The sequence below is a fragment of the Neofelis nebulosa genome, chromosome 2, assembly GCF_028018385.1.
Source record: "Neofelis nebulosa isolate mNeoNeb1 chromosome 2, mNeoNeb1.pri, whole genome shotgun sequence".
NCBI classification, from domain to species: Eukaryota; Metazoa; Chordata; class Mammalia; order Carnivora; family Felidae; genus Neofelis; species Neofelis nebulosa.
In genome coordinates, this window is record NC_080783.1 from 19,385,218 (window position 1) to 19,411,711 (window position 26,494).

The window sequence follows — 26,494 nt, forward strand, 5'->3', positions numbered from 1 at the left end:
GGGCGTTCGGCTTAAAAGAAGAGAATTGTCAAGGGTGTTCAGGGATTTATGTCTAATAATGAAAAATAGGAAACAGTTTAAATGTCCTCCAGCAGGAAACTGATTTAATAAATCATCACAGCTATGTGATAGAATACTTTGCGGCATTAAAATTACGCTTTTGAAGAATTATCTAGTGTCAAGAAAAAATGTTCTTGATAAAATGTTAAGTAAAATAAAAGCAATATTTAAAACATCATATAATATGACCCCACTCCAGAAAGACAAGTGAAACACATGGACGTATAAGGCAAAGAAGCACAAACGCAAGCGCTTTCCGAAGGGAGTCGGGAGGCGTGGAAAGACGTGATTTTCCTCCTCTATTTTTGTGTTTTGTCAGTTTCCATCAGTGATCACGTATTGCCTTTAAATGTGAGCACACTAGAATCACGTCGGGGCCTCGGCAGCCGCGCGCGCGCGCGCACGCGCGCGCAGCTGGCGGACGCGGGCGAGACCCCGGGCGGACCCCAGCGCCCCCTGGCGGCGCCCCGAGGCCCCGCCCCACGGGGTTGGGACGACGGGGCGGGGCGCGGAGCCCCAGCCCAGCCCAGGCCTGGTCAGCGCGCTCGGTGCCGGACTCGCCGCGCCGGGAGGGAGGCCGGGAGCGCACCGTCGGAGCGGTCAGGCAAGCCAGGGGGCCGGGGCCGGCGGGAGTGGGGGACCCCGTGTCGGCGGGGACGGAGCCAGAGCTGGGACGACGCCCCAAACTTTTTCCGAGTGCTCGGCCCGGGGAGGCGGTGCCGGAATGGGAATCTGTTGCCTTCGCCCTTGGAGTTTCGCTTTCCCGCTGCTCCCCGGGAGGCCGGGGGGGGGGGGGGCGCCTGTTTGGCGTTGGGAGCCGAGCAGTGGGTGGTGGGCACCAGCGAGCGGGCCAGGGTCTGTGGGTGTCGCGTCCCCCTCTTTCTGGCGCGTGCGTCGCAGGGCGTGTCCCCCGTACGAGCCCCCAGAGTGGCCAGTTGCGCGTGGGATGAGGCTGTCCGGTCCCTCGGCTGGTGGGAGGGGGAGGGGAGCGGCCGGGGAGCCTGGTGCCAGCCTTGGTGTAGACAGGTGAATGAGTCTGTGAGTGAGTGGGGGGAGGGGTCAGCAGCCCTCTATGCTTGGCGTGGGGAAGTGCCACCTCTGTCACCGTGACTTTGCCTCAGCCTGCCTGCTTCCAGCCACTGTGCCCAGGCTGGATTCAGAAAGCTACAAGGAAGTACTGTCCTCCTCGTGGCCTCTTTGGGTCAGCATAAAAACCCAACGGGAACATGGGAAAGGGGAAAACAAGTGGAGCTGGGGAAGGAGCCAGGAGCCAGTGGGAGTGCCAGCAGGGGAAGGCTGCTGGGAGGCTTGGCCCTGATCTGTGGGTCCTGCATCAGCTTGTCCTCCAGGGTGTCCATCCCCTCTCACCCCACTGTGGCCTGGGTGTGGTATCCAGGGGGTGGCATTCTACCTGAGGAACCTGGACATGGGATTAAGTGGGGGTCAGGGAACCAGGGTCAGGGCCAGATGTCATGGCAGATCCTTCAGGTGTCCAGTTCTCTGGGGCTCTGAAATATTCATCTCACCAGTGAGCTTTGGTTTCAAAGCTGGCGCCTTTGGCCTGGCCAGTGGTGGCAGGGGGAGCCAGGTGCTGCCTTGGGGCTGCTTTGTCGGGGGCCAAGGGGCAGCCTTACTTTCTCCTCACCTGCCTGCTGTCCCTGCCTCTCTAGCCACGGGACCCAAACAGAGGACCCAGTTTGTAACTTAGAAAAAAGTGGCGGGACCACACAAATGTCAAGGGCATTGACTTCTTCTGTCTTCTGGTGCCATGACCTCAGGGCCTCGCTTGTAAAAATGGGCACGTCAGAGACGTAATGATGGGTTACACCATAAGTGTGGGGAGAGCTTCATGTCATGAGCTAGGGTAATAGCCACCTCAGCTCAGACTCCTCCCATGGGAACAGGGGCCTCAGCTGGAAGCTGTCTACCTCAGAGCACTTCCATCCACCCCCCAAACTTCTCACCCAGGGTCCTTCAGAAAGCGCAGAGGCCCCAGAGAAGGGACATACACTTGTGTCTTCGGAGGGCTGCAGGGGCAGGGTCAGAGAGGGGAAGCCGAGTCAGCTCTGGGAAGAAGGTCTCCGCTAACAACACGGTTAATGCTGATGTGGGCTTTCTTGAGCATTCTGTTGGGACTGCTGTACAGGGGAGGGCCTTGACCTCCAACCCTAAGAGTTGAGATTCTGAGCCAAAACTTGGGTCTTGTTTTGAAGTAGAGATGATATTCAGAAGTCTACAGGCCACAGTGCCGGTACTGAGGGTACTCCATACACTGGTCAGGGAGGAAGATAAGAATGAGTCCTTCTTCTTGTGTTTAATGATTTGTATTTTTTCCCATGACAGCAAGGGGATGGTAGGCGATGCCAGTCTCCTGGTTCTATGCTAGTTGAAGATGTCCCCCCAGCCCTTGGCAGTAGATCAGTAAATTCCACCATGGAGAATATAATAGCAGCTGTCTGGGAGGTGGGGGGTAGAGAGGAGAAGGACCCTTGCCGTGGACGCTGACTGGCAGTGAACTGACTCAGAGTGAGGGGGCATGCCTGTGCTTCATGTGACTGCTCTGAGGGCTGGGTAGAAGGACAGGGGTTTTAAGATATGAGGAGTTGGGACATGAATCATTCTCAGGGTTGGGTCTATCTGTAAAACAAAGGTGGCCTGGTCAGGATCCCACAGGATATTAATTAGGTGTGCTCTGATAAAAATGTTTCAGGCTTGAGCAAGTTTGGAGGAAAACTGGGTGAAACAAAGTTGAACAGCTTTTGCTCATGGCAGGGCTGCTCAGAAGCTAAAAATGCCCTTGTGCCTTGGGAATTTCCAAAAGGGGTATGGATTGTTTTTCAGACTTATCTGTTTCAGAGCTCATTTGTTAACATCTCCCGGGGTAGTGTTCTTTAGAGCAGTTTGGGAAATGCCTGGCTGGATGAATTTAGCTTTCAATGCCATGGTTCTGGGTAACGAGTCCCTCCCCTTTGCCCCCATGGGGGCTGATTTGGGGGAAAAGGAAGCCGAGGGAGGGCATTTGCCTGGTGGCAGGGTTAGAACTTTTGAGCCCGGGTCTCTCGCCTTCCTGCCTGGTAATCTTTCTTGTCTATGGTGTCACGTTCTTTCTTTGCAGACTCTGGGGTAAGTGAGCACCCAGGAAATGCTGGCTGCAGGGTCCAGAGGGCAGTATGGGGGCAGTTTGGGAGGAGAGGGCATTAGGGCCAGTCCCAAACCCGGAATATGTCAGGTGCCTCTGCCTCTGTGGACATTTTACATCAGTAGTGACCCCAGCGTAGATTCCTTAGGAAATGTGTCACTCTGCCCTGAAACCCGTGGGTCATTCTGCCCTGAAACCCACTGCTCATTCAGAAGCAGAGGCTCTTGGAGTCGGAATGGACTTGATCTTTTGGTTCCATGTACTTGTTTTATGGAGGAGAAAAGTGAGTCCAGAGATGTGGAGTGGCCCACCCTGACTCACAGTGGGGTTAAGACCAGGACGAGAACTCTGCTCCCTGCCTTCTAACCCAGGGCTCTGGCGTTGGACTGACTCTGTGCAAGGGAAAAGGTCTTTGCTACCTCAGCCCGCCCCAGGTGCTGGCCTGGGCACACAGGTGGCTGGTGGGCGTGCCTCAGGGGCTTCTGTTCCAAGCAGGTGTCAAAGCAAAGGGCATGAACTGTAAAATCAGACCTCAAATCTGGGTTCAAACACATCTCTGCTGTTTGCCTGCTGTGGGACCCTAGATCTGTTTTTGTCTGAATTTCAGTTTTATCTATAGAGTGGGGGTAAGAACATGCACCCCAGAGGGCCGTTGTGAGGCTCAGACCTGCCTGAGTAGCCAATGACAGGTACATTACTTACTGCTGTGAGCGGTTCTCTTCCTTCCCTGCCTATCACAGGGAAGGGTTCGTTCCTTTCTGCACGGTGGGTTGTTAATTCTGCCTGCCTCTGCTCCCTCCTAGTCTTGAAGTCCAACTGAGAGGCAGAGAGGAAACCAAAGGAGGAGGTGGATAGGGACTGTGTCTCTGAATTCTCCTCCCTCATCTGCATGGCCCGGCCTTTGGGACCATAGATGTGGCTGGGGTCGCTGAGCTCACCCACACTGCCGGCACAATTCTATTACCCACTGACGGGGGCTGAAGCTGTGGGGCCTGGGTTACTTCTGCTCTCCAGGGCATCTTCCTCACCCCTCTTAGCCTCAGATCTGAGAGAGGCCACCCTGGCTCGGGGCTGGGGCTGGGACGGAAGTCATGGGTTGGCAGTCTTATCTACTTCTGAGCAGGAAGGCATGATGGGGGCGGGGGGCGAGGATAGGGGGGAAAGGGTATCTTGTTCTGGCCCCGCCTCACTGGGCAGGGCTGGGGATGGAAGTTTCAAACCCATGACCAAGAGGCCCTTTTGTGGGCTGGGACAGGAACTTTCTTGGCATTGGGGTTTCCTTGTCTGTTAGATAACCGGATGATTTCTAAAGGCCACTCCGTCTCTTACGTCAGGTTTTAGATCCCCTCAGAGTCATCCTGTTATTCCCAGAAGCCAGGCAGACTGAAGGATAAGTTGATTCTGGGCCTCTTGGTCCGTGTGCAGCAGGCCTGGTGACTGCCCAGACACTCCTGGGTGTATCTTTTTTAGTCCTCTGCCCTGGTGGCTCTGTGCTGGGGGTGGGGGTGTGGTTCTTGGGGGTTGGGGAGAGCTGGAGGAGTTGGGGTAGGTAGAGGAAAAGGGAGGGAAGGAGACCGTCCTACGAGGCCAGGGGCTGTGTTCCTGTGCCTGCTGGGTGGGGTTTCCTGAGATGCACACTCTGAGCTATTCTTTCCATTCTGACTCTGGGCATCGGTTCCTGGCAGCGAGGAGGGCAGGCTGCCTGGACCAGTCAGCTGCTCCTTTCCGCCCCTCCCTCCAACACACACCCGCTTGCTTGCTTGCTTGCTTGCTGTGACTCCAGTAGCTCAGGCCTCCTCTCTGCAGATTCCAGAGCCTTAACCCTTCAGGTGCGCCCAGGGGAGCCTGAGCCTGGGCCTCAGCTGGCCAGAGCTGTGGCGGCCACACCGAGGTGGCTCCGGGGGAAGGGGCTGTTTCCCCAAGGCTGTACCTGAAAACCTTGACAGCCAACAAGTCCTGTGTTTGAGCCCGCCCACTGCTGCTGCTGGGACGGCTGGGTCTGGAGGAGAAAGGAGAGCTTCTGGCTCCTTCTGGTGGGGGATTGGGGTCTTGACGATGGGGGAGCAGACTTAGATCTGTAACATGGCAAGGATGGGGCAGTTAGAACGTCTTGATAACAGGCATGGTGAGGAAGAATGTTCTAATGATTCAGGCTGCCTGCAAGTGGCACAGCCTTGCTCCCTGTTGTTGGAGTGTGTTCAGGAGAAACTGAATGCCTACTGTGTTTTAGGAAAATTCATGCTCCCAGTGGGGACCCTTCAAGGTCCCTTTAGCCCATGGAGACTGTGAGCTCCTCTACTAGCTACTGGCAGAACCCAGATGACCTGACTCCTGGTTTCTAGTCTTTGGGCATCAGTCATCCTCCCCATCTCTGGATCGTCTCCCTCCTCTTTCCCCTCCTTCTCTTTCAACTCCACATTCTCCAGCGCCTACCATTACTCACAGCTCTGAAAGTAAACACTGACCACTTCCCCCTTTCCCTACTGCCTAGGCAGAGGCGGGCCCCAAACCTCATCCTTCTCCGAGGTCTCCATGACACAGAGTGACCAGGGCCCTCATGTAGGCTGGGCAGCTGTCAGGGGGCAGGCCAGGCTGTGGGCCAAGGCTCCTGCCCGCCTGGCACTGCTCAGAGGTGGGTGTGGCTGTGTTCTGCCACTCCTCTGACTCGCCTGAATGCTCTCCCCTTCTCCGGTGCCCAGGACTGCACATCAGAGAGCGGGGATGTAGGCCCCGCCTCAGGTCCGGCAACATGACCATGACCATGGAGAGGTCACTCGACTTCCCCGTCTGGCTGGTAAAGCGAGTGGGCTGGCTCACCTTAGATGAGAGAGTTTGCTTTTAGCTCTGTCATTTAAGAATCTCTAGCTCTGAATACCCTCTTAACCTCCTGACGGTGTTTGGGAACCGGGAGATGGGGAATTATGGAGGGGCCTGAGTGGTTCCGTGTCCTTTGCTATGTGAGCCTTCTGTTGTCATTAGAGGGTCTTAAACGGGTAGCCGTGAGTGGTGACGAGAGGCTTAGATAGATGGGGCATCAAAATGAGAGATGAGAGCATGGGGCTCTGCAGTCCGTCTTGGCGCTCAGGTGTTGACTTCATCACACCCTAGCTAAGTAACTTTGGGCAAATGACTTAATTCTTCTAAGCCTCTATTTCTTCATTTGTACATAGGGATAACATTATCCACCCTGTTGGACTACTGTAAGGACTAATAAAATAATAACTATAAAGAGCCAGCATTTACTGTTTTTATCAGGGGTCAGGTACCCTTCTAAGTGTTTTATGCATATTTTTACAACTCTGAGAACGGTATTGTTAAGAGTGTTAAACCCATTCTCCAGGTGGAGACAGTGAGTCATAGTGAGGTGACATGGTCAGTGCCAGTCTCTGGTGAGCATGGGCTGGTGGCTGAGCCCTTGGAGAACCGGACTGTGAGCTGCTGCGTCTCCAGCAGGCGGGTCTACTGGTGAATTCCTCAGAAGAGTCAAAGGGAGGGGTGAGAACGTGCAGAGGGAGTCCTCGTGAGTCAGCGGCCTCCTGAGCTGGACCAGGCCCCTGGAGACCTGGTGGCCAATCCGAGGCTGACCTTCCTCTCCATGATTTACCCTGGGGCCACAGCCCCTGTGGTCTGGAAAGGAGCCTGTTTGCCCAGCTTGGCTTAGAGGGAGGAGGGAGGGGTCACTGCTGGCCAGGCAAAGGGGAAGCCCCATGTCGCTGGGTGCCTCAGATAGTTCACAATCTGTTAGAGCAGGAAATGAGCTCACAGATCATCTGACCCATAACACCTCATTTTATAGAGGAGCACCCCCAGCAGGAGACAGGGCCAGGTCATGGTGTCATCACCTGTGGTGGCCCAGCTGGGGCTTCAAACCACAGGGCCTTTTCTGCCAGTGCCTCTTGGGCCATGCTCAGCCTATTCATCTGTGTGCCATCACCCAGATGGGTGGGCATCACAGGAACCCCGGGCTGAGATGGCTGTAATAATAACACATAGCCCTACTCCATAGTAAGTTTTTTTTTTTTTTTTTAATATTTTGTGTTTTTTTATGTAATCCCTACACCCAACATGGGGCTTGAACTTACAACCCTGAGATCAAGAGTTGTATGCTCCACTGACTGAGCCCGCCAGGCACCCCTTTCTTTTTTTTAGTAAGTTTTAGATATAGCCCTACTCCAAAGTGACCTGTTTGCACCTCTTCCTATAGACAGGATGCCATTCTCTTGGTGGAGTTAAAAGGGGATTCTTGGAGAGGGACGGGCAGAGGGGTGTAGGGAGAAGGAGCCTTTTGCCTCAGGGGAGGAGAGCCAGTTCATGTTTCTTCCTTTTTCAAAATCTATTAAGATTCACATATTTATACTTATTACCCTATCCTTACGGAAGACCGGGACATTTCCAAAGCAGTTAATATCTGTTTCTTATGCTCACAACACTCCGTGTTTGGTCTTCTCTCGTTCTCTTTCACTCCTTATTTCCTCAGGTCGCCCTACTCCACTGTGCAGGACCTTCACCATGACCCTGCTTTTGAAGCCTTGGTTTGCTGTCACACCCTCACTGTCAGAAAGGTCTTTCTTATTTCTGACCTGACACATTCTTGTTGTGCTGGCCCATCTACTCTGGGAAGATGGAGAACTGCTTTTCTCAAAGTAACCCACTTAGAGCCCTGGCCTGATATCCGATCCCTCCTCCCTGCCCCTCCCTACCACCTTCCTCTCTGAATTATCCCAGGTCTCCTAAGAGAGAAGAGATAAGACAATTCTTTATCTGATCCCTGGACTGTGCGGGGTGCCCTAAAAAGAGAAGCCGGTTCTCTCTTCCTTCCAGCAGAGGTTCTGAGCACGTCTGCCTGCCTGGATCCGGGGGTGCTTCCTCCCTGGGGGGTCCTAAAGGTCTGCCCCTTGGGAGATGCTGTAGGAGGAGGTCATGGCCCTGTCAAGGCTTTTCAGGGACCCCCTTCTTAGCTTCTCCCAAGCCCCCATCTTTGCCATCTCAGAGGGGAACACCAGGCCTGGAGGACATTTATTTGGCCTAAGAGGCAGAAAGAACACAGCCTAATATAGAGGATGCAGACCCAGGACCCTGAAGGCCTCAGTTCCGGTTGTACCATTAACCTGCTCGTTCTGTGGCCCTGGGGAGTCAAGAGTCGCTTCACTGTTCTGCGCCTTGTTCCTCTTCTCTAAATTGAGCATTTGGGGCCATAAGACCTGGAGGTCCCTCTCAGCTGTGTTTTTGGGGTTCCCTCCTCGTTCCTCAGCCCTCCCCTGGCCGTGGGACTCCTCCTGCCACAGAGAAGACACCTGCTGGGTCTTGAGGCATGACTCATCAGTGCATTCTCCTCCCCACTTAGCCACAGCTCCTCCTGGGGAACAGGCAGGAATCACGGGGATACCAGAGGCTCCAGAGCCCAAAACATGGGTCTCTCCCTCCCAGGGGGTTTCGGGGCCCTGTACGCACTATCTACTACCTGGCGAGGCTGTGAAGAGAACAGTAGCAGCCATATGCTGCGACACCCGTCGGATGCACCTTAGCTGTTATTTGAAGGAACCAGAAAGTCCTGTCTCTGGCCTCACCTTTTTTGTGCAGCTCCCCAGCCCTGAGTGGCCAGCCCCAGGCAGCTACTCGCCCAGGCCTCTCAGACGTCCCCTGACTCAGCCACTGGCCACGGAGCCACTGGCCACGGGCCCCCTGCCCTCCCGCTTGGGCCTGGTGGCTCGGCCCTGGGGCTAGCTTGTCCTCCCCCTCCACTTAGAGCCCTGGCTCCTCCCCAGCTCTGCCTTTCAGGCCTGAGGCTCCTGCCAGCTGCTGTGGGGGCTGGGCTGACCCCTTCAATGGGTCCCGGCTGGCCCCGTGACTCACCCCCAGGCTTGGCTGGGGCCATCAAGCTTCTTCTGTGGTCACTGAAAACTTTTCTTAAATGAGCACAGGGGAGTTCCCGGGCTTCCGTCCCTTGTCTCTCACACCACTGATGCCCAGTGACTGCTCTGGGCTCCTGCACAAATCCCCTTCTGCTTTCCTGGGGGCACGAAGCGGCACAGGAGGGAGGGCCGTAGACGGAAAGCTGGCATGAAGGCAGAGGGACAGGGGCTGAGCTGGTGGGGATGGGGAGGATGGCCTGTGGGCAGAGGATGACACTGTGATCACGATCAAGAGAGAAAATGTGAGGGTCCCCTCTCTATAGAGGCAGCCTGGACTAGGCCCCCGTGAGCTGGGTCCGGGCACTCCTGACTGATTTTCTCATCTCCATTTCAGGTGCCCTCAGCCCTTGAGCGGCCATGTCCAGCCCCAGTGCCCCCCCTCCGTATGAGGACCGCAACCCTCTGTACCCTGGCCCTCCGCCCCAGGGGGGCTACGGGCAGCCGTCTGTCCTGCCTGGTGGCTACCCGGCCTACCCGGCCTACCCACAGCCTGGCTACGGTCACCCTGCTGGCTATCCACAGCCTATGCCCCCCATCCACCCGATGCCCATGAACTACGGTGAGTCCCCGAGGGGCAGCTGGGGGGGGGGGGAATGAGGCAGCACTTGTACCACATGAGGCCACCTCTTTTCCTTCCATCTCAGCTTCCTGTCCCATCCCTTTTTTCATCTTCTCCTTAGATCTCTCCTGTTTCACCATCTTTGTTACCTGCCCCCACCCACCCTGTCCCCTTAGCACCTGGCCCTGAGCCACCCACTAGCCCCTTTATTCAGCAAGGAGACTGAGTCCATAGACACACACCAGAACTTCCATATCAGATGAGAAAGTGGCGGGGTAAGGCAACTGGTTCCTGGAGGCCATTTCCGTGCCCTAGCTAGACAGTTGCCACCCCCTGGACTCCTCTCTTCTAGTAACTGCCTTTGGTACCTGAGGCACTTTTTTTTTTTTTTTCCTTAAATATTCTCGATGCTGACAAGTCCTCATCCTTTAAGGTAACATCTGAGTCTTACAGACATCCAGAAGTCATTTGGATGTCTGATAAATGTCAAGGCAGGTAAATGCTCTGTTTGGTCAGAAATGAGAGATTAGAATGCAGGGATTTTTCCTGAATGGCTCACATGCGGATTTTGAAAGCAGTGTCCAAGGAAGCATTGAAGGAATGTTTTGAGTCCTGTAGCCTCTGGAATTCTGGGGCACGGCCAGCTCTCAGCTGGCCATCTGTGTTCTGTTGGGAATACTAGCACATCAGTCACGGTCACAGTCATGCTTTGTCCTGTGCACGCAGGCCGCTGGCATCCCCGAGTGCTGATGTTTGCCGGATGCAGATTATGCTCCTCACTCTGTTCTCCACCCTCCACACATGCGCTGTGTTTCTATCTTCCTCTTCCTCCTTCCATCCGTGACGCCCCTGCTCTGGCCCTGCCAGCTCCTCTGGCTGATGCCCCAAGCCCTGCCCCTGCCTGGCTTCCTCACTAGATCATGACCCCTAGTTGAAGATCATGAGTGTTCATCCCCCAGAGCACCCAGGTGTGGGCCGGGCACCCCCATACAGGAGCCATCAGTGAATGCACACCGATGGAATGGCTTACACCAAAGTCCCCTTGTGACAGGGACGCTCGGCTCCGCATGGTGCCCAGGCCATCCCTGGGTTACTCTGAGGGCATCCAGAGGACCTGATTTGGGTGAGGAGTTCCTGAGTTATACCCTTGTCTTTCGGCTGGAGATCCCTGAGACTCTGAGATAATGTCATGCAGGCTTTGGGATTGAGGCCACATGTCCCAGGTCCCCAGTTGGTCATATTTGATCTGTTCCCAGGCCCAGGCCAGGGCTATGATGCGGAGGAGAGAGCAGTGAGTGAAAGCTTCGGGCCTGGAGAATGGGATGACAGGAAAGTCCGACACACCTTCATCCGAAAGGTGAGATATGGGCAGGGAGGCCACTGTACGAAGGCTGTGGGAATGGGGTGGGGCCGGGGGTGGAGATGGCCAGGCACTATTAGTTCCGGGGCACTCGTTCCCATGCAGATACACTGTTGCCTTCCAAATTCTCTTTAGTCCTGCCCTGCCCTCAGAGGGGCCCCCAGCTCCGCTGACCCACATTCCCCGCCTTTCACTCTTCTCTTCCTTGACCTTGTGGTGGGGGACAGATTTAATCTGGGAAAATCTAGGCGGGCTTCGCCAAAGTGTTCTGTCCTCCCCAAACGTCTTTCTCCTGTTAGACTGTGAGCAACTTGAAGTCAGAATGATCAAACTCTTTTATACTCCATCCCTCCCCCATCTCACATCTGCACGGTGCCCTGCTCCGAGTAGGTGGATACCCGAGGAGGTAGATACCTGACAGACGTCACACTGAACTCCCAGAAGTGTGGAGGCCACACCCGGTAGTGCAGTGAGGCAGGGGGAGTAAGTGGGAAACTGAGGCTAGGTGTTGGACAGGGGGTGGGGGAAATGTCAGGGAGCAGCTGGAGGCGGGGTCAGCTCTGAGGGTGCATCTAGTATCTGAGCCAGACTCCTCAAGGGTGGGGGGCCTTCGGGCCAGGCTGCAGCCGAGGAGGGCCCTAGTGGAAATGAAGTAAGAAGGAGATCCTTCACCATTAAGAAGGGGCCCCCTCGCCTCCCGTAAAAGACGTGGGCAGGGTAGTAGGGTCTTTGGGGCTCTTGGGGGGGACTGGCTGCTTCCCAGGGGGACACGGGGGATGGTGACACATGCTGCCCCCACCCTGGCCTGTGTTCCAGGTTTACAGCATCATCTCCATCCAGCTGCTCATCACGGTGGCCATCATCGCTATCTTCACCTTTGTGTGAGTCTGAGGACTCGGGGGCCCTGCGGGTGGGGCCGGGCCCTGTGCTCAGATGGACTGGAAGGGGAGTTTGCACGAGGTGGCCAGGGTGGGCGGCGGGAACGCAGGCTGCTGGGAGGGCCTGGGCAGGGAGGCAGCCGGGCTGAGGTGTGACGGAGTGTGAGGTGTGTGACTCCCCTCCCTTGTCCTCCCCTGCTCCACAGGAAACCAGTTGGCGATTTCGTGAGGAGAAACCTGTTTGTCTACTATGTGTCCTAGTGAGTCTCTGCGCCTGTCTGCTCTGTGTGTGTGTGTGTGTGTGTGTGTGTGTGTGTGTGTGTGTTGGGGGTGGGGCAGCGAGATGAGCGGGAGACAACTGACCAGCTTTTCTCAGGGCAGCGATCAAAATGCTTTTTGAGGGGCCCTCCAGGCTGCCGGCTGTGCTGGCAAGGGTGGGTGTGTGTGAGCCACCAAGTGAGGAGTAACAGCACCGCAGAGCTCCTGGGAGCAGGGGGTGGGGGGCTGGTGGCTGCATGCACACTGCCAAATGTTCCCCGGATTCTCCTAGTCTGTCTGCCACGGTCTCCTTCAGCCTCCTTCCTGGCCAAGCCCCCTGTCTCAGAGGTTCTTGGTGTCCTTGGCGGGGGTAGTTGTCCTGGGCGGCTTCCCCTCAGACTTCCCAACGGCTCCCAGCCTGCCGGCCTGGTGAGTGCCACCAGGCGGGGCCCAGATGGGGCTGAGGGGCAGGCTGGGCCTGTCGTCCATTTCCTCATCTCTCTCTCCCCAGTGCTGTCTTCCTGGGCACCTATCTGACCCTCGCCTGCTGCCAGGGACCCAGGTGAGTCCTGGACAGACGATGAGAAGGGATGGTGGGGGGCCCGAGGGGGGGGGGCAAGTGTTTGGGGAAGCAAGGGGATCCCTAGAGCAGCTGCGTGGTCATGGGCGCAGTTGAAGTTGAGGTGCGTACAAAGTCCCCTGGGTGGGTGGGATCTATTCAGCCACGCGGCTGTAATTTTTACAGTACATCTGCAAGGTATGTAACGTTTTAACCATTTAACACATATGGAAAACCCAAGGCTCAGAGGTTGAGTAACTTTCTCACGGTCACGCAGTCATTGTAAGAACTGCAACTGGACCCAGGTGTTTGTGGCTCCATTGCCCAGGTCTGTCCCACTGCCCCATGTTGTCCCTGCACAGAACCCCCGAGTAGGTACCAAAGGCCATGCCCGCCTCCCCACCCCCAAGTCAAGGCCTAATTCTCTATGCACCTGAGCCAAGAACTTCCTTCTGCTAAAGGAGCCTCTGATACCGGGCTAGACCCAAGTCGCTTAATCACACACGGTCTCTTTCCCTTCAGACGCCGTTTCCCATGGAATATCATCCTGCTGACCCTCTTTGTAAGTCTAGAAGGGTTGAGGGAGGGTGTGGAGATGGTGTGAGAGAGAGAGAGAGTTGGTCCCAGGGAAGGGGCTGGGGACACCACTGTGGAAGATGTCCCTGGCTCTCTCCCCGACCCTAACCTGACCCATGGCATTGGTCTCATCACTGCCTCTTTCCTACTCAGTCACATTTGCCCCCCCCAGCTCTGGCAATCTACTGTGGCCATGCCTCCATGCCACCTTTCTCATGTGTTTCACTCTTGTCTCTGTCCTTCCCTCAGACTCTTGCCATGGGCTTCATGACGGGCACCATTTCCAGGTATATTCCAGGACAAACCACCGCACTCTTGTGAAGTGTCTGTTATGTGGGAGCGGGGCATCCCTGGGCTGGCAGTCATCTGCGTGGGTGGATGCTGGGCAAGATCCTTCTAGAAGGGATGGTTTTGAAGGCATTCATACATGACTTATCTATCCCTTTGGCCTCTCTGAACTCCTTCTCCTCAGTGTGTATGAAACCAAAGCCGTCATCATTGCAATGATCATCACTGCCGTGGTGTCCATTTCGGTCACCATCTTCTGCTTCCAGACCAAGGTGAGGGTATGGAGGGCCCTTCCCTGGCCACCCCACCTCCTTTCTTCTATAAACCTGGCCCTCCAGGCTTGGCAGTTGAGCAGGCCTGTGAGGGCCCAGACTCCTCTACACCAGGGATTTCCCTTGGAGAGTCTAGTCCCCTTCCCCTCCTGTCTGCAGCTATAAAACTGCTTCTTGTGTCTGTCCTTAGAACGTCATGGTTACGCCCAGGCCTTCCAAGAAGCAGCACTGGGACTCCCTGGGGGGGGAGGCAGGGCGGTCTAGCTGGGCTGCTAGTTGTGACACTTGTCTGACAGGTGCTTCCTCCTCCCTTCCTGGCAGGTGGACTTCACCTCGTGCACAGGCCTCTTCTGTGTCCTGGGAATTGTGATGATGGTGACTGGGATTGTCACCGCCATTGTGCTGTCCTTCAAATATGTGAGTGTCCTGGGAGAGCTGCGGTCCGCAAACCTAACATTCACAGGAGACTTTCCGTGTGAAGTGTTGCAGCACGCCCACGCCCCAGGCATCCGGGCAGGCTCTGACTTCTGGAAGCTCTCAGCTGGCTAGAAAAGGCACCAATGCTGGAGCACCATCCTTTGGTTAGGGTCGTCTCTGTTAGGAGATGGAAGGCCCTGGGCACCGTAGAACCTGAAGCCCTGGATGACATTACGGAATTCCTATGGGAAACAGTGGGTGAGATGTGTCTGGCAGCTGAAGTCAGGTTCGAGGAGGGAGATGGCAGATGGGCTTCGATGGAGGGGACCCCCGAGGAGGGGAGTGTGGTGCTGGGAAGGGAGGCGTGCAATCAGGAGGGCCACCTGCCTACTTGACCATGGCTGGCCCTACCCTTCTGTGGACAGGCACCTGGAGGGCTGTTGCGCAGGCTGCCCTGGGGGTCCATGATTCTGACAGTCGTCAGGGTGGTAGTGGGGCTTCCCTCCCACACCAGGCTGCAGGAACCACTCTACTGAATGCTGACTATGTCTAGGGCTCTTCAAGCTGCACCTGCCTGGCTCCTGCCCCTCCCAGAGCTATAGCTCAACCACCTGCTTTTTTCCAGAAGTACAGTGGACACTTCTGTAACCTAACTGACTTTGGAGATTGGTTTTATATGATCCCTGGAGGATGGCCTCTGTTTTCTCTGCCAAATGTTACTGTTCTTTTTTTTAAGTAATCTCTACCCAACGTGGGGCTCGAACTCACAACCCTGAAGTCAACACTCACAAGCTCTACCAGATGAGCCAGCCAGGCACCCCAAATATGTTACTATTCCTAATTTCTTTCAGGATGTGGAAGGCAGAAGTAGTCCTTTCACATAGCTACCTTCCTGGGTCTCCCCACTCAGATGCCAGAATTCTGGGGGAAATGGCCCTGAGGGACTGCCTGGGTCTGTGCTTTGCTAAGATCTCTAACACTGTCCCTGTCCCCTCTCCCCAGATTTACTGGCTCCACATGGTCTATGCTGCTCTGGGGGCCATTTGCTTCACCTTGGTGAGTAAGGCCCTGCTGTCTCTAGGAAGGGGAGTGGGGCTGGAGAAGAGGAACTATACAGGTGGAGCAGGAGTTTAGGCTGCTTGGGAGCCAGGGAGTGGGGCCACAGCTGCCCTTTCCTCTTTCCACGGTCAAGAGGTGACCGATTTCCTGGGCATTCCTGCCATCGCTCGTTCATTCGCCTGCTGTGAATGCCCGGCAGGCTGTATTATAGATGATGGCGTGTCTTTCTGCCTTCCTAGACTGAACCATTTGAGGGGAGAGACCATGGGTTGTTCTGGTCATTAAAGAGTCCCTAAGTACACTGCATGGCACGGAGGCTCCTAGGACAGATGTGCTTATGAAACGAGAACCAGACAGGAGCTCTGGCCCCTGAGCCCTCACTCGAGCCTTCCCTGTTCCTGCAGTTCCTGGCTTACGACACGCAGCTGGTCCTGGGAAACCGAAAGCACACCATCAGCCCGGAGGACTACATCACTGGCGCCCTGCAGATCTACACTGACATCATCTACATTTTCACCTTTGTGCTGCAGCTGGTGGGGGACCGCAATTAAGGAGCACCTTCCACCCCACTGTGCGCCCACTGTGGGCTCTCCCTTCCCTAGAGGGCTGGGCCCTGTGACTGGAGTCCGGACCTCAGACCCCCTTCCTTCCCCTCCAGTAATATGCCCAGTTTCCTTTCTGTCCTGGGATGGGTGGCCTCTGTGGCGGTGGATGTGCAGGGACCTGGCGGGGCTGGAGGAACCGGGGACTAACTCTTGCCTCTGGTAGACTCGGCAGGGACCAGGCAGAAGACGTGCCTCCTCCCTCCACCCACTCCGTGGCACCAAATTCTTCTCAACTGCTGGGGTTGCAGGGAGGACAGAAAAAGCCTATTCTACAGCCAAAAGGGAATATGAAAAGTAGAAGTAACTTTGGGGTGATGAGGTGTCCCCTCCCACCTCTGCCATAGGCTTCTGGGCTTGGTAGCTGAAGCTGTTTCCTCCCTCAACCCCCAACAAAGCCAGAAAGCTTTGTCCCCAGCCTCCTGGACTCACTGGCCATTATCCTGTACTCCTCTGACAACCCTTAGTGCCTTCCGGCTCACAAAGGTAGAAGAGATCTGTGCCCATGGGTCTCCCCTGCTTCAGTCCCTCTTCTTTCGATGGCATGTACATACTGTTCATTTGGAATAGGGGAGGACGAGGAGAGTAAGCAAAGCCAAGGACGGGCCAAGACAGAACAGCATCTACCCTGGGCTTCCTCACGGCTTGTGGTGGTGGAGAGGGCAGGCCTGTCCACAGCCATCTGGTCCCCATTCTCCAAAGCTCCCTGGGGTCTCCTTGGGGGCTTCTGAGATCTCTGGTCAGAGAGACCTCTTGCTTCCTGTGCTCAAGCTGCTCAGAGAAGAAAGTGAGGAGCAAAGCTCAGGAGATGGGGTGGTTTGTAGGATTATAAGTGGGGCCAGGAAGTACCAGGGTGAAGAAAGGCCAGGGTGGGGGCAGGAAAATGCTCTGGGATCCTCTCCCTGATCTGAGGGGTATGAAAGCCTACTGTGGTGTCCATGGAAATTTCTGTGTTCTTTCCTTGTGCTAACCTGGGAAGGATCCTGAGCAAAAGGAGACTTCCCCTCTCAGTTTGTTCTTAACTTGTGCTGGGGGATTTTAGACTTGAGCCTCATCTCTCCAGCCAGCTGCCACTTTCTTCGTGACACCAAGTGCCTCAAGCTGGAATGGGGAAGGAGGACAAGAGTCCTTCTGTCAGTGGGGGTAGAAACCAAATCAGCCCAAGGGTATACTTAGGACTTCTCTTAAGTACTTGGTCCTAAATATATCACACAAAAGGACATAAGTAGAAACGTAATAAAGTTTTGTGTTTCGGAGTTAAAACCCTACTTGGCTCTGATTTCTTTAAGGTGTCCACTCTGGGAGGGCTGGTCTGGCTCTGCCCAAACCGTCCACTTCCTACCTCTGCATTGTGGTTTGGTTTCCTCTACCTTGTCTAAGATCACAAAACATACTTTGCCCCAGTGCTTCCTGGTGATGGACGCAGTAGATCGGTAAAGGTTCAACCTTAGCAATACCGGGTCTGGCGCGGACGAATGGTCTCTCTCTGAATGAGAGTGGTAACGTGACCTTTTCTGCATCATGGACCCTTCACAAAAGCACACGAGAGCTAGGAACTCTCTTACAAAGCTGTATGTGTACACGTGATTTTCACACTGATGGGGGGAGATGCACCACAGGTTCAAGTTTAGAACTCATGTCTTAGAAACCACTAGTCCAAACCCTCTCACAAACAAGGAAACTGAGGCCCAGAGAGGCTGAGTCACTTGGACTAGACCAAGAGGAGTCGTGTTTTTTCCCCCACACCCTGAATGCCCTTTTTGATTCTCTTTATTTTTTGTTAGAGGCTCAGTAGGACTCCACCCTCCAGGCCAACAGCTCTGAGGGCCTGGTCCCCAGGGCCCGAGCCTAGGCTTGTTGTACTTAAGTCTCTGTGGTTTCCCCAACCAGCCAGCCGGGAACACTGAGTGCTTCTGTGAGAGGGAGCATATGTGAGTAACCAAGCCCTCCCTCTGCCCCTCCCATCCCAAGGGAATCACAAGCCCAGTCCTGGTTCCTTTCGGCTCAAAACACTTAATAACTTTATTTGCCTTTGGCTGGCTTCTCCGGAGGGGTGGGGTAGGGGCTGGCAGCAGCCTGGGCATCAGGCGCCCTCTGGTGGACCTCACAGGCAAGGACCAGAATCACGGCCAAACCCAAAGGACTTTGCGCTCTGGAGGCCACAGTCAATACGGTCTAGGGGAGGGTTGCAGTGTTCCTCAGGCTTGCACCCCCGACCCGGCTTCAGGAGACGGGGCATGTTGGGAGGAGGCCCTGAACCTCTGGCTCTCATACTCGCCCGTGTTGGATGCCCGCATGTTCTGCCGAGCCTTCATCTGCTTCAAACGGTCCTTGTCCACTTCCCGCTTGGTGAGGATGAAGAGGAGGACACCACAGGGGAAGCCGATGGCCCTAGGGGTGGGGAGATGTGCATGGGGTTTGGGGAGGGGCCAGGCCTGAGCCAGTGGAGCTGGGGAATCTCATTCCAGCTTCATCGATGACACGCACACTGCAATACCTCTTGTGTCTATGCAGCCTCTGCACCGGCTGCTGGAGGGTCCCAAGCAAATCAGAGCCTGCTGCTGCACTGCTTAAGACTCTGTAACAGCGCTCCATCACTTTCTGGCCAAATCCAAACTCCTAGGCACAGCACCAAAAGCCCAGTGTGGTTGGGTCTCTGTCCACCTTTCCATTCCTCTCCCCTCTAGCTTGACACTCCTCAACACGAGTCCCGCAATCCTGCCATACTGACTCTGCAAGGTTCTCCAGACAGCCCATCCTCTTTCCTTCTCCAAGTGTTGGCAAAGTTTCCCTCTACCTTAACTGCCCCACATCCCCTCCCAGGCTCCCCCTCTTAATCTCAGTAACCGCTACTTGGGAGGCACTTTGGTGTGGGGGAAAGGGCATGGAGTCACAAGACCTGGTGAGAATCCCACCTCTGAGCCTCAGTTCCCTCCTGTGAAATGAGACGTAATTTTTGTAATGCTTTTTGTTTTTTGTATTTAGGGGATGTACTATTTATCTCAGAAAAGCTAAAACGTGGGGCGCCTGGGTGGCGCAGTCGGTTAAGCGTCCGACTTCAGCCAGGTCACGATCTCGCGGTCCGTGAGTTCGAGCCCCGCGTTGGGCTCTGGGCTGATGGCTCGGAGCCTGGAGCCTATTTCCGATTCTGTGTCTCCCTCTCTCTCTGCCCCTCCCCCGTTCATGCTCTGTCTCTCTCTGTCCCAAAAATAAATAAAAAACGTTGGAAAAAAAAAAAAAATTTTAAGAAAAGCTAAAACGTTACACTGTAAAGTACCGGCACACCTGAGGTGTGGAAAAATATGTTAATTTCCCTCTCCTTTCATTTTAATATTGACCAACAACACATATTAAGGCCAGAGTCAGATCCAAATAATGATGTATTGAACACCTTGTAGATGCTACTTATACACCTAATGTAATCTCACACGATCTCAGTGAAAGATCTCAACTGGGTTTCACCCTAAGCTCCCAAAAGAGAGAATGAGGCCAGGGGCCCAAATTCACATCAGATTAGCTCAGCTTACTACACAGAAAGCCCACTGTCTCTCCAATTCCACATACTTTCCCAACTCCCCTGCCCCATTCCTCTGAGATTCCGGTCCTCACACCAAGCAATTCTGTCCCCACAACCTTGGATTCAACTCACCACCTGAAATTTAAGAGAAGTTTCTGGGTCCCGCCCTCCCCTGTGCCACTCCCCATTGGTGGGCAAAGAGTTAACTGAAACTCACCAGGCTAGTCCCACAGCTTTCATGGGGTTCTTGCCCCTCTTTCTGGGAATGTATTCCAGCTCAGGGGATAGGGGCTCAGGCTCCTCCTTGCATTCTGGTGAGCTGTGGCTTTGCAGCGCCCGGGTCCTGTTCTGGGACGCCTTGTTAGCTGTGGCTCCTGAGAGGATCCCTGTGGATGGAAGGAAGAAAGATCAGTAAGAGAGTATGGGAAGAAAGCCCGCGGGAGGAAGGGGAGTGACTGCAGTTTGGAGTAACAAGTGCCAGGGAGAATCCAAAGGGAAATGGGAAAATTGCCATCGAGGTGGCACCTTTGGAAGCCACTTCCACGTCACTGCGGGCTCATCACCCTGGTGGCAGGAGAACGAGCTTCGTTGTTCTTCATCTGCTCAGACGACAGGATGTGAAGGACTGCAGTGGGACTCACATAAGACGTATGAAGGAAATCCGAGAAAAAGGTTTTCAAACTGCAGAATGTTAGCACTGGGAGCTTAAAGGTAGTCTACTCCATCCCCTCATTTTATAGAAGAGGAAACCGAAGCCCCGAAAGATGAACTGCTTCACCCAAGGTCAAACTGCTAATTATCCGGGGCTAGAACCCAAGCCTCCTGAATTCCAGGGCTCTTTCCTCTGCACTGCGGTGAGTGTGAAACACCTGGAGCGCGGGAGTCTAAAAGGCTTCCTCGGAGCTCCCTCTCGCAGCATGACCCTAGAGGTGTCGTGTAACTTGAAGGCAGGGGGATGGACTGGGTGACCTCTAGAGAGCATCTTTTAGCCCCCAGACTCTTTATGATCCTGCAGAGGGGTGCGGGCAGGAACCGACAGCCATGACCTCCTGCTATCGTTGGTCGGGATGTATAAAAAGGGGGACCCCCTGCAGTCCTGCCCTCCCCGGGGTCCCTCTCCTTACCCCGGAGGACGCGGGCATTTCTCGCCCCCCGGCCCTTCAGCGCCGTAGCAGCTACCACCGCCGCCATGTTCAGATCCCACCCCCCTTCACCGCGCTCCCCGCCGGGAATTGTAGTTTGCGTAAGGGGCCTCCCCCGCTCCTTCCGTCCTGCCTGCAGACCAGAAACTACAACTCCCAGAAGCCCACGAGGGGACCCAGGAGAACTACTCTTCCCAGGAGACCCCGGAGGCGCGCACGCTCGCTTGTTTCCCTCCTGTTGGAGGCGGAGCCAGGCCGGGCGGAGTTTGGATTCTCCCTGCCACGCCCCGTCCCCTTCTCCCAACTCTGCCCTGTGATTGGTGAGTCAGCCAGTCAGCCCCCTTCGCTATTGGCCGAACGGCCGCCGCTCTTCCTGCCGGAGAGTCGCTTACGCCTACTTCCTCCCGGGAGGAGGGGCTCGAGTTCCGCGTCGTCGCGCAGAGCTGACTCTGGGAGGCGTTTGGGCCCAAAGAAGTGGATCGGCCGCTTGCGCCGCATGGAGTCCGAATCCGAGAGCGGGGCCGCTGCTGACACCCCTCCACTGGAGACCCTAAGCTTCCATGGAGATGAGGAGATTATCGAGGTGGTAGAACTGGATCCTGGTCCGCCGGACCCAGGTGAGAACTGCCGCTCCTCAGGCCGTGGGACGGGAGGCGCTCACCCCTGGCCTCTGACCCCTGCTTCCCCCCTCTCCCTTCCCCTCCCCACCGGTCATTCCTACCGACCTCCTTCGCCCTTCCCCCCTGCCCTACCCCCACACTTAGTTCTCAGGCCTGGCAGGGGTGGGGGTTCCCCTGACGCCTCGTCTGGCCCTTCCCCTCACACACCCCCTTCCCATCATCCCCTCGGTCCTCCCTTCTTACACTGTCTCTGGCCAACCCCAGGTCCTCAGACCTCTCCTGTCTTCCGTCCCAGATGCCCCCTCCTCCCTGCCGCTTCTCGCCCCCGCTTCACCCTGGCCGCCTGACCTCAGCCGACCCTCTTGCTGCACGCCAGCGTCAGGCCTCCCCACACCTCTCCCCTGCCCTCTTTCTTACTGCCTGCTGACCCCCATCTTTTAACCCTCTCCCCGAAGCAGATGATCTGGCCCAAGAGATGGAAGATGTGGACTTTGAAGAAGAGGAAGAAGAGGAAGAGGGCAATGAGGAGGGCTGGGTTCTGGAACCCCAGGAAGGGGTGGTCGGCAGCATGGAGGGCCCAGATGATAGCGAAGTCACCTTTGCATTGCACTCAGGTAGGTCTCTGAGGAGATCCGTCAGAAACTCAGTGCAGGTGGGCATTTGAACATCAGACACCTGCTGTGTACGGAGCATTAGAAGGGACGTGGAGATGGGGAAATAGACGGGCCTGGAGCTCACACTGTGATGGAGTGGGAGAGAGTGTGGCTCCTGAGCCAGCCGAGACACCTGGGTTCCCATCCTCCTGTGACTGCTTGCTGACCTACGATCTTTATTAATCTCTCTGGGTCTTAGTTTCTTTTCGGAAAATTACCCTGTTGTAAATTAGGGATGATAGTACCTTTTTGAGCGCATTTTATATAATCTTTTCCAATATTAGCTCTTAATAAGGTAAGTCACACGGTGCTGCCCCACTCTGTGCTCAGCCTGGTGGCAGCCCGTGCAGAGAACTGGAAGCCTTGCACGTGTACACCCCTCTTGTCTATGCACGAGTCTGGGGTAGTGAAGGGGTCAGCCCTGGGGAGGGACTTGGGGCTTGGCAAGCTTTTGGAGGGATTTCTCCAACAACCTGATGTTTGAAACTTCGAAGCACTTGGATGCGCCCTTCATTTCCAGGAGGAAATACATGCTGCTTTGGGTGGAACGGGGTGGGCTTCCTGAAGGTTCTGAAGGACAGAACCTTAGCGGGGAGCCCTGTCCATTTACGGAATATCTCTTGGGACAGCATCTGTGTTTTGCGTGAGCCTGGACCCCAAGACCAACACCTTGGCGGTGACAGGGGGTGAAGATGACAAAGCTTTCGTGTGGAGGCTCAGTGATGGGGAGCTTCTCTTTGAGTGTGCAGGTGAGGGGCGCGCGTGAGGTCGTGTTCCTGTAGCGGTCTTAGGGGGCTAGCCTGCAGTGGTTGTGCACCCAGTAGCTATTTAGTGAGTCCCACTTTGTGCCAGCTCTGTGCTGGGCCTGAGGCTCTCAAAGCAGAGTAACTTTGTCTGTCTTGGGCACTGGGGAGGGAGCCACTGTTGGCCAGAGGAGGGTGGGAAAGGTCTGGGAGGAGGTAGCACTGGTGTGGGAATATTTATTTCTTTATCTGTTTTATTTAAGAACTTTTTTATGTATTTATTTTGAGAGAGAGACAGAGACAGTGTGCACAGCAGAGGGACAGAGAGATTGGGAGAGAGAGAATCCTGAGCAGGCTCTGTGCTGCCTGCGCAGAGTCAGACACGGGGCTCGAACCCACAAAACTGTGAGATCATGACCTGAGCTGAAACCAAGAATCAGACGCTCAACCGACTGAGCCACCGAGGTGCCCTGGTGTGAGAATAGTTAGGCAGAGAGGAGGAGTGGGTATTTTGGGCAGAGGTGTGGAGTGGACAGTGTGGGCAGGACATAGGCCGGGCTAGGCATGGTTGAGTAGGAAGCCAGCGTTCGCCCCTGAGGAGATCTGGGGGTATCGACTCCTGGAGTGGCAGTGAGTTTGATCACCCGTTATGGTGGGGTGGTGAGACTCACTCTTCTTTTCTACCGAGCTGGTCCTTTCTGGGGGCGAGACACCTGGGAACCCTGATGTTTTCCTCTTTCTGCCTACTTTCCCTTGCAGGCCATAAAGACTCGGTTACTTGTGCTGGTTTCAGCCACGACTCTACCCTAGTGGCCACAGGGGACATGAGTGGCCTCTTGAAAGTGTGGCAGGTGGACACCAAGGAGGAGGTCTGGTCCTTTGAAGCAGGAGATCTGGAGGTGAGATCATCAGAGTGGTGTTCAGCTACGTGGGGCCTCGGGTAGAGAGTGAGAACTTGGGGGTCTTGGTCTGGCCTTTACCAGACCAAGCCAGCTATAAGCCATTGCGCTCCCAGGGTGCCTTAAGCAAGGGCGTCTGTGTCTGTTCCCTGTGCCGTCCGTGCTGACCTTGGAAGCAGGGGCAGCTTGGGTGGAGCTTATAGGACAGGCTCCTGGGTGGGATGGGGCGACAGGGTGATTTCCTCTCTGTCCAGTGGATGGAATGGCACCCTCGGGCACCTGTCCTACTGGCGGGCACGGCTGATGGCAACGCCTGGATGTGGAAGGTCCCAAACGGTGACTGCAAGACCTTCCAAGGTCCCAACTGCCCAGCTACCTGTGGCCGAGTCCTCCCTGATGGTGAGTCTTGGGTGCGGAGAGGTGGGGTCCAGGTTTACTCACCTTCCTGGGCTCCCTCCCAAGCCGTGGCCTGCAGACTCCAAGGCCTGCTGTCTGGAGCAGGGACCCAGGCCCCAGAGCAGGACCGCTTCCCTTTTCCTACCCCAAACTCGGTTTTCTCCACTAGACCCTCGGGCAGCATCTGTTCCCTTACTTTCTCATCTCCCCACCCCCCCTTGCTGGGTGTGCCTGAGGGTGCTTTCTCTCTCCGTCTGTGCCTGTGGCCCTCCAGGGAAGAGAGCTGTGGTCGGCTATGAGGATGGCACCATCAGGATCTGGGACCTGAAGCAGGGAAGCCCAATCCATGTATTAAAAGGTATCCAAGGGGCGCCTGGGTGGCTCAGTCGGTTAAGCGTCCGGCTTTGTCTCAGGTCATGATCTCACGGTCTGTGAGTTCGAGCTGCACGTCGGGCTCTATGCAGACAGCTCAGAGCCTGGAGCCTGCTTCGGATTCTGTGTCTCCCTCTCTCTCTGCCCCTCCTTCCACTTGCGCTGTCTCTGTCGCTCTCAAAAATGAATAAATATTAAAATAAATAAGTAAATAAAAGCATCCGAGGCAGGGGAAGGGTTAACTGGGCCTCTGTGGAGAAGGCCTGGGGCAGGACTCAGGGGCCGGGAGGAAGCCTGACTTAGCCATCTGCTCCATCCTAGGGACTGAGGGTCACCAGGGCCCTCTGACCTGTGTCGCCACCAACCAGGACGGTAGCCTGATCCTAACTGGCTCTGTGGACTGCCAGGCCAAGCTGGTCAGTGCCACCACCGGCAAGGTGAGCGCGACTTGGAGCCTGGCTGTTAGGCTCTGCTTTCTGTGTCTTCCTCTTCCTCTCTGATTATTCTCTCGGCCCCTTTCCCATTGCCTTTCCGCCTTCCAGTCAGCCTTCCTCCGATCCTCTGATTCTCTCCCGTGGCTTACAGGTAGTGGGTGTTTTCAGACCTGAAACCGTGGCCTCCCAGCCCAGCGTGGGAGAAGGGGAGGAGAGCGAGTCCAATTCCGTGGAGTCCTTGGGCTTCTGCAGCGTGTGAGTGAGAGAAAGGCCTCGGCCTGGAGCCAAAGGCAGCTGGGAGAAGGGGGCTTGGCGAGAGGTGCCTGGGCCGGGGAACCAGGAGGAGTGAAGAGTGCGCGAGTCCAGGTCCCTCTGCGAGCCTTCGTGGTTCTCTTCTCTGCCCAGGATGCCTCTTGCAGCTGTTGGCTACCTGGACGGGACCTTGGCCATCTATGACTTGTCTACACAGACTCTCAGGCACCAGTGTCAGCACCAGGTACAGGCCGCCCGCAGCTATGGCTGTGGCTCTCTCCTCCCCTCCTCCCTCCGTGAGGCGGGTGGGGGCACACGCCTGTGAGCTGTCCTGCCCCTGACTTCCGCTGTGTCTCTGTCGTACCCTGGCGTAGTCGGGCATCGTGCAACTGCTGTGGGAGGCAGGCACCGCCGTGGTTTACACTTGCAGCCTGGACGGCATCGTGCGCCTCTGGGACGCTCGGACCGGCCGCTTGCTTACTGACTACCGGGGCCACACGGCCGAGATCCTGGACTTTGCCCTCAGCAAGTAAGTGAATTGGGCAAGGGCTAGAGTCTCCTTGTGTACTCGGAAGGTGGGACTAGCACATGGGGGGCCATAGGGTCCTTGGGGTGCGGGAGGGGATTCCTGAGGGAAGCTGGGAGCCAAGGCCTGGTGGTGGCTTGTGAGGCAGAAGTGCTGGGCAGCCTGAGGGAGTTGTCACTTCGGGTTGACAGTGACGTACCTGGGGCCTCACGTCTCGGTTCCGGGGCTGAGGGGCGGGGATCGTCTCCCTCGCTGCTGCGGCTCTTTTCTGATCCCCTTACTGATGGCTGATCCAAGTGTGTTCAGTCGATGTGGGCCCAGCAACCCGGCGCCAGGCACTACTGATCTAGAATTGAGGATGCACTGGAGGAGACCAGCCGAGGGCCTCTGGGTAGCGGGCTTGGGGCCGGGCCCCAGGTCATTCCGTCCCATCGATCTGTGCTTTCTGTCTACAGAGATGCCTCTCTGGTGGTGACTACGTCAGGAGACCACAAAGCAAAAGTATTTTGTGTCCAGAGACCTGACCGCTAATGGCTGCAGCCTCTGCTCTGTGTCTGGTGTTGAGGGGTGAAGGGAGAACCCCACCAGCAGAGGTGGTAGGGTACGAGGGAAGAGGAGGGGGGGCCTCGGACTACTTTCCAACCCCTTCAAACTGACTTGCCCCCCTGTCCCCTCTCTTAAGAGACCCACCCCTTGGCCCCCCTACCCTCGCCCAGACCTGCGGACCCTTCAGAGGGGGGTCAGGCCTCTTTCTCTTTCACTTTCATTTGCTGGTGTGAGCCACGGGGGTGTGTGTTTGGACGTGGGGAGTAGGTCTCTGAGGTCCCCGTTCTTTCCCTTCCCAAGTCTCGGGGGGTGGAAAGGAGGAAGAGATATTAGTTACAGATTTTAAAAATGTAAATAAAATATACTTCCCAGAGATGGCGTGTGTGTGTGGATTTTGTGGCGCCTGGAAATGAGGAACCAGTCGGGGGCCTGTCAGGGTGAGATTCGCTGCACAA

The 26,494-nt window shown here is 55.8% G+C and overlaps 3 protein-coding genes across 8 annotated transcripts in view; 2 read left to right on the forward strand and 1 right to left on the reverse strand.

The window, feature by feature from the left end:
• The window catches only part of PNKD (PNKD metallo-beta-lactamase domain containing), a 60,537-nt gene extending 39,834 nt beyond the window's left edge, over positions 1-20,703 (reverse strand). For 3 of the 5 annotated variants that reach the window (XM_058705198.1, XM_058705188.1, XM_058705177.1), the window contains exons 1-2: positions 20,581-20,703; positions 19,674-19,842 (exon numbers count right to left, since the gene is read on the reverse strand). In XM_058705198.1, the coding sequence (XP_058561181.1) occupies positions 19,674-19,842; positions 20,581-20,647 (236 nt within the window). In that variant the 5' untranslated portion in view covers positions 20,648-20,703. Of the gene's footprint in view, positions 1-17,932; positions 18,331-19,673; positions 19,843-19,981; positions 20,535-20,580 lie in introns of those variants that run through there. The other 2 variants (XM_058705225.1, XM_058705218.1) reach the window with 2 other exon arrangements.
• TMBIM1 (transmembrane BAX inhibitor motif containing 1) lies at positions 511-17,207 on the forward strand. The gene is made up of 12 exons (XM_058705250.1): positions 511-664; positions 9,446-9,670; positions 10,927-11,027; positions 11,847-11,911; positions 12,115-12,168; positions 12,678-12,728; positions 13,248-13,287; positions 13,551-13,588; positions 13,774-13,861; positions 14,183-14,278; positions 15,281-15,334; positions 15,742-17,207. The coding sequence occupies exons 2-12, from the start codon at positions 9,469-9,471 to the stop codon at positions 15,886-15,888; spliced, it is 936 nt and encodes a 311-aa protein (XP_058561233.1). The 5' UTR covers positions 511-664; positions 9,446-9,468; the 3' UTR covers positions 15,889-17,207.
• A 303-nt stretch (positions 20,704-21,006) lies between the features above and the next one.
• AAMP (angio associated migratory cell protein) lies at positions 21,007-26,412 on the forward strand. Of its 2 annotated transcripts, none has more exons than XM_058705154.1 (11): positions 21,007-21,215; positions 21,674-21,832; positions 22,501-22,620; positions 23,374-23,513; positions 23,768-23,912; positions 24,184-24,267; positions 24,603-24,718; positions 24,867-24,970; positions 25,121-25,211; positions 25,342-25,496; positions 25,949-26,412. In XM_058705154.1, exons 1-11 carry the CDS (start codon positions 21,095-21,097, stop codon positions 26,022-26,024), a joined length of 1,311 nt encoding a protein of 436 aa, XP_058561137.1. In that variant the 5' UTR covers positions 21,007-21,094; the 3' UTR covers positions 26,025-26,412. The 2 variants fall into 2 exon arrangements, with proteins under 2 accessions (XP_058561137.1, XP_058561147.1); XM_058705164.1 differs by having other exon boundaries at positions 21,008-21,215; positions 21,677-21,832.
• Positions 26,413-26,494: the final 82 nt, after the last annotated feature.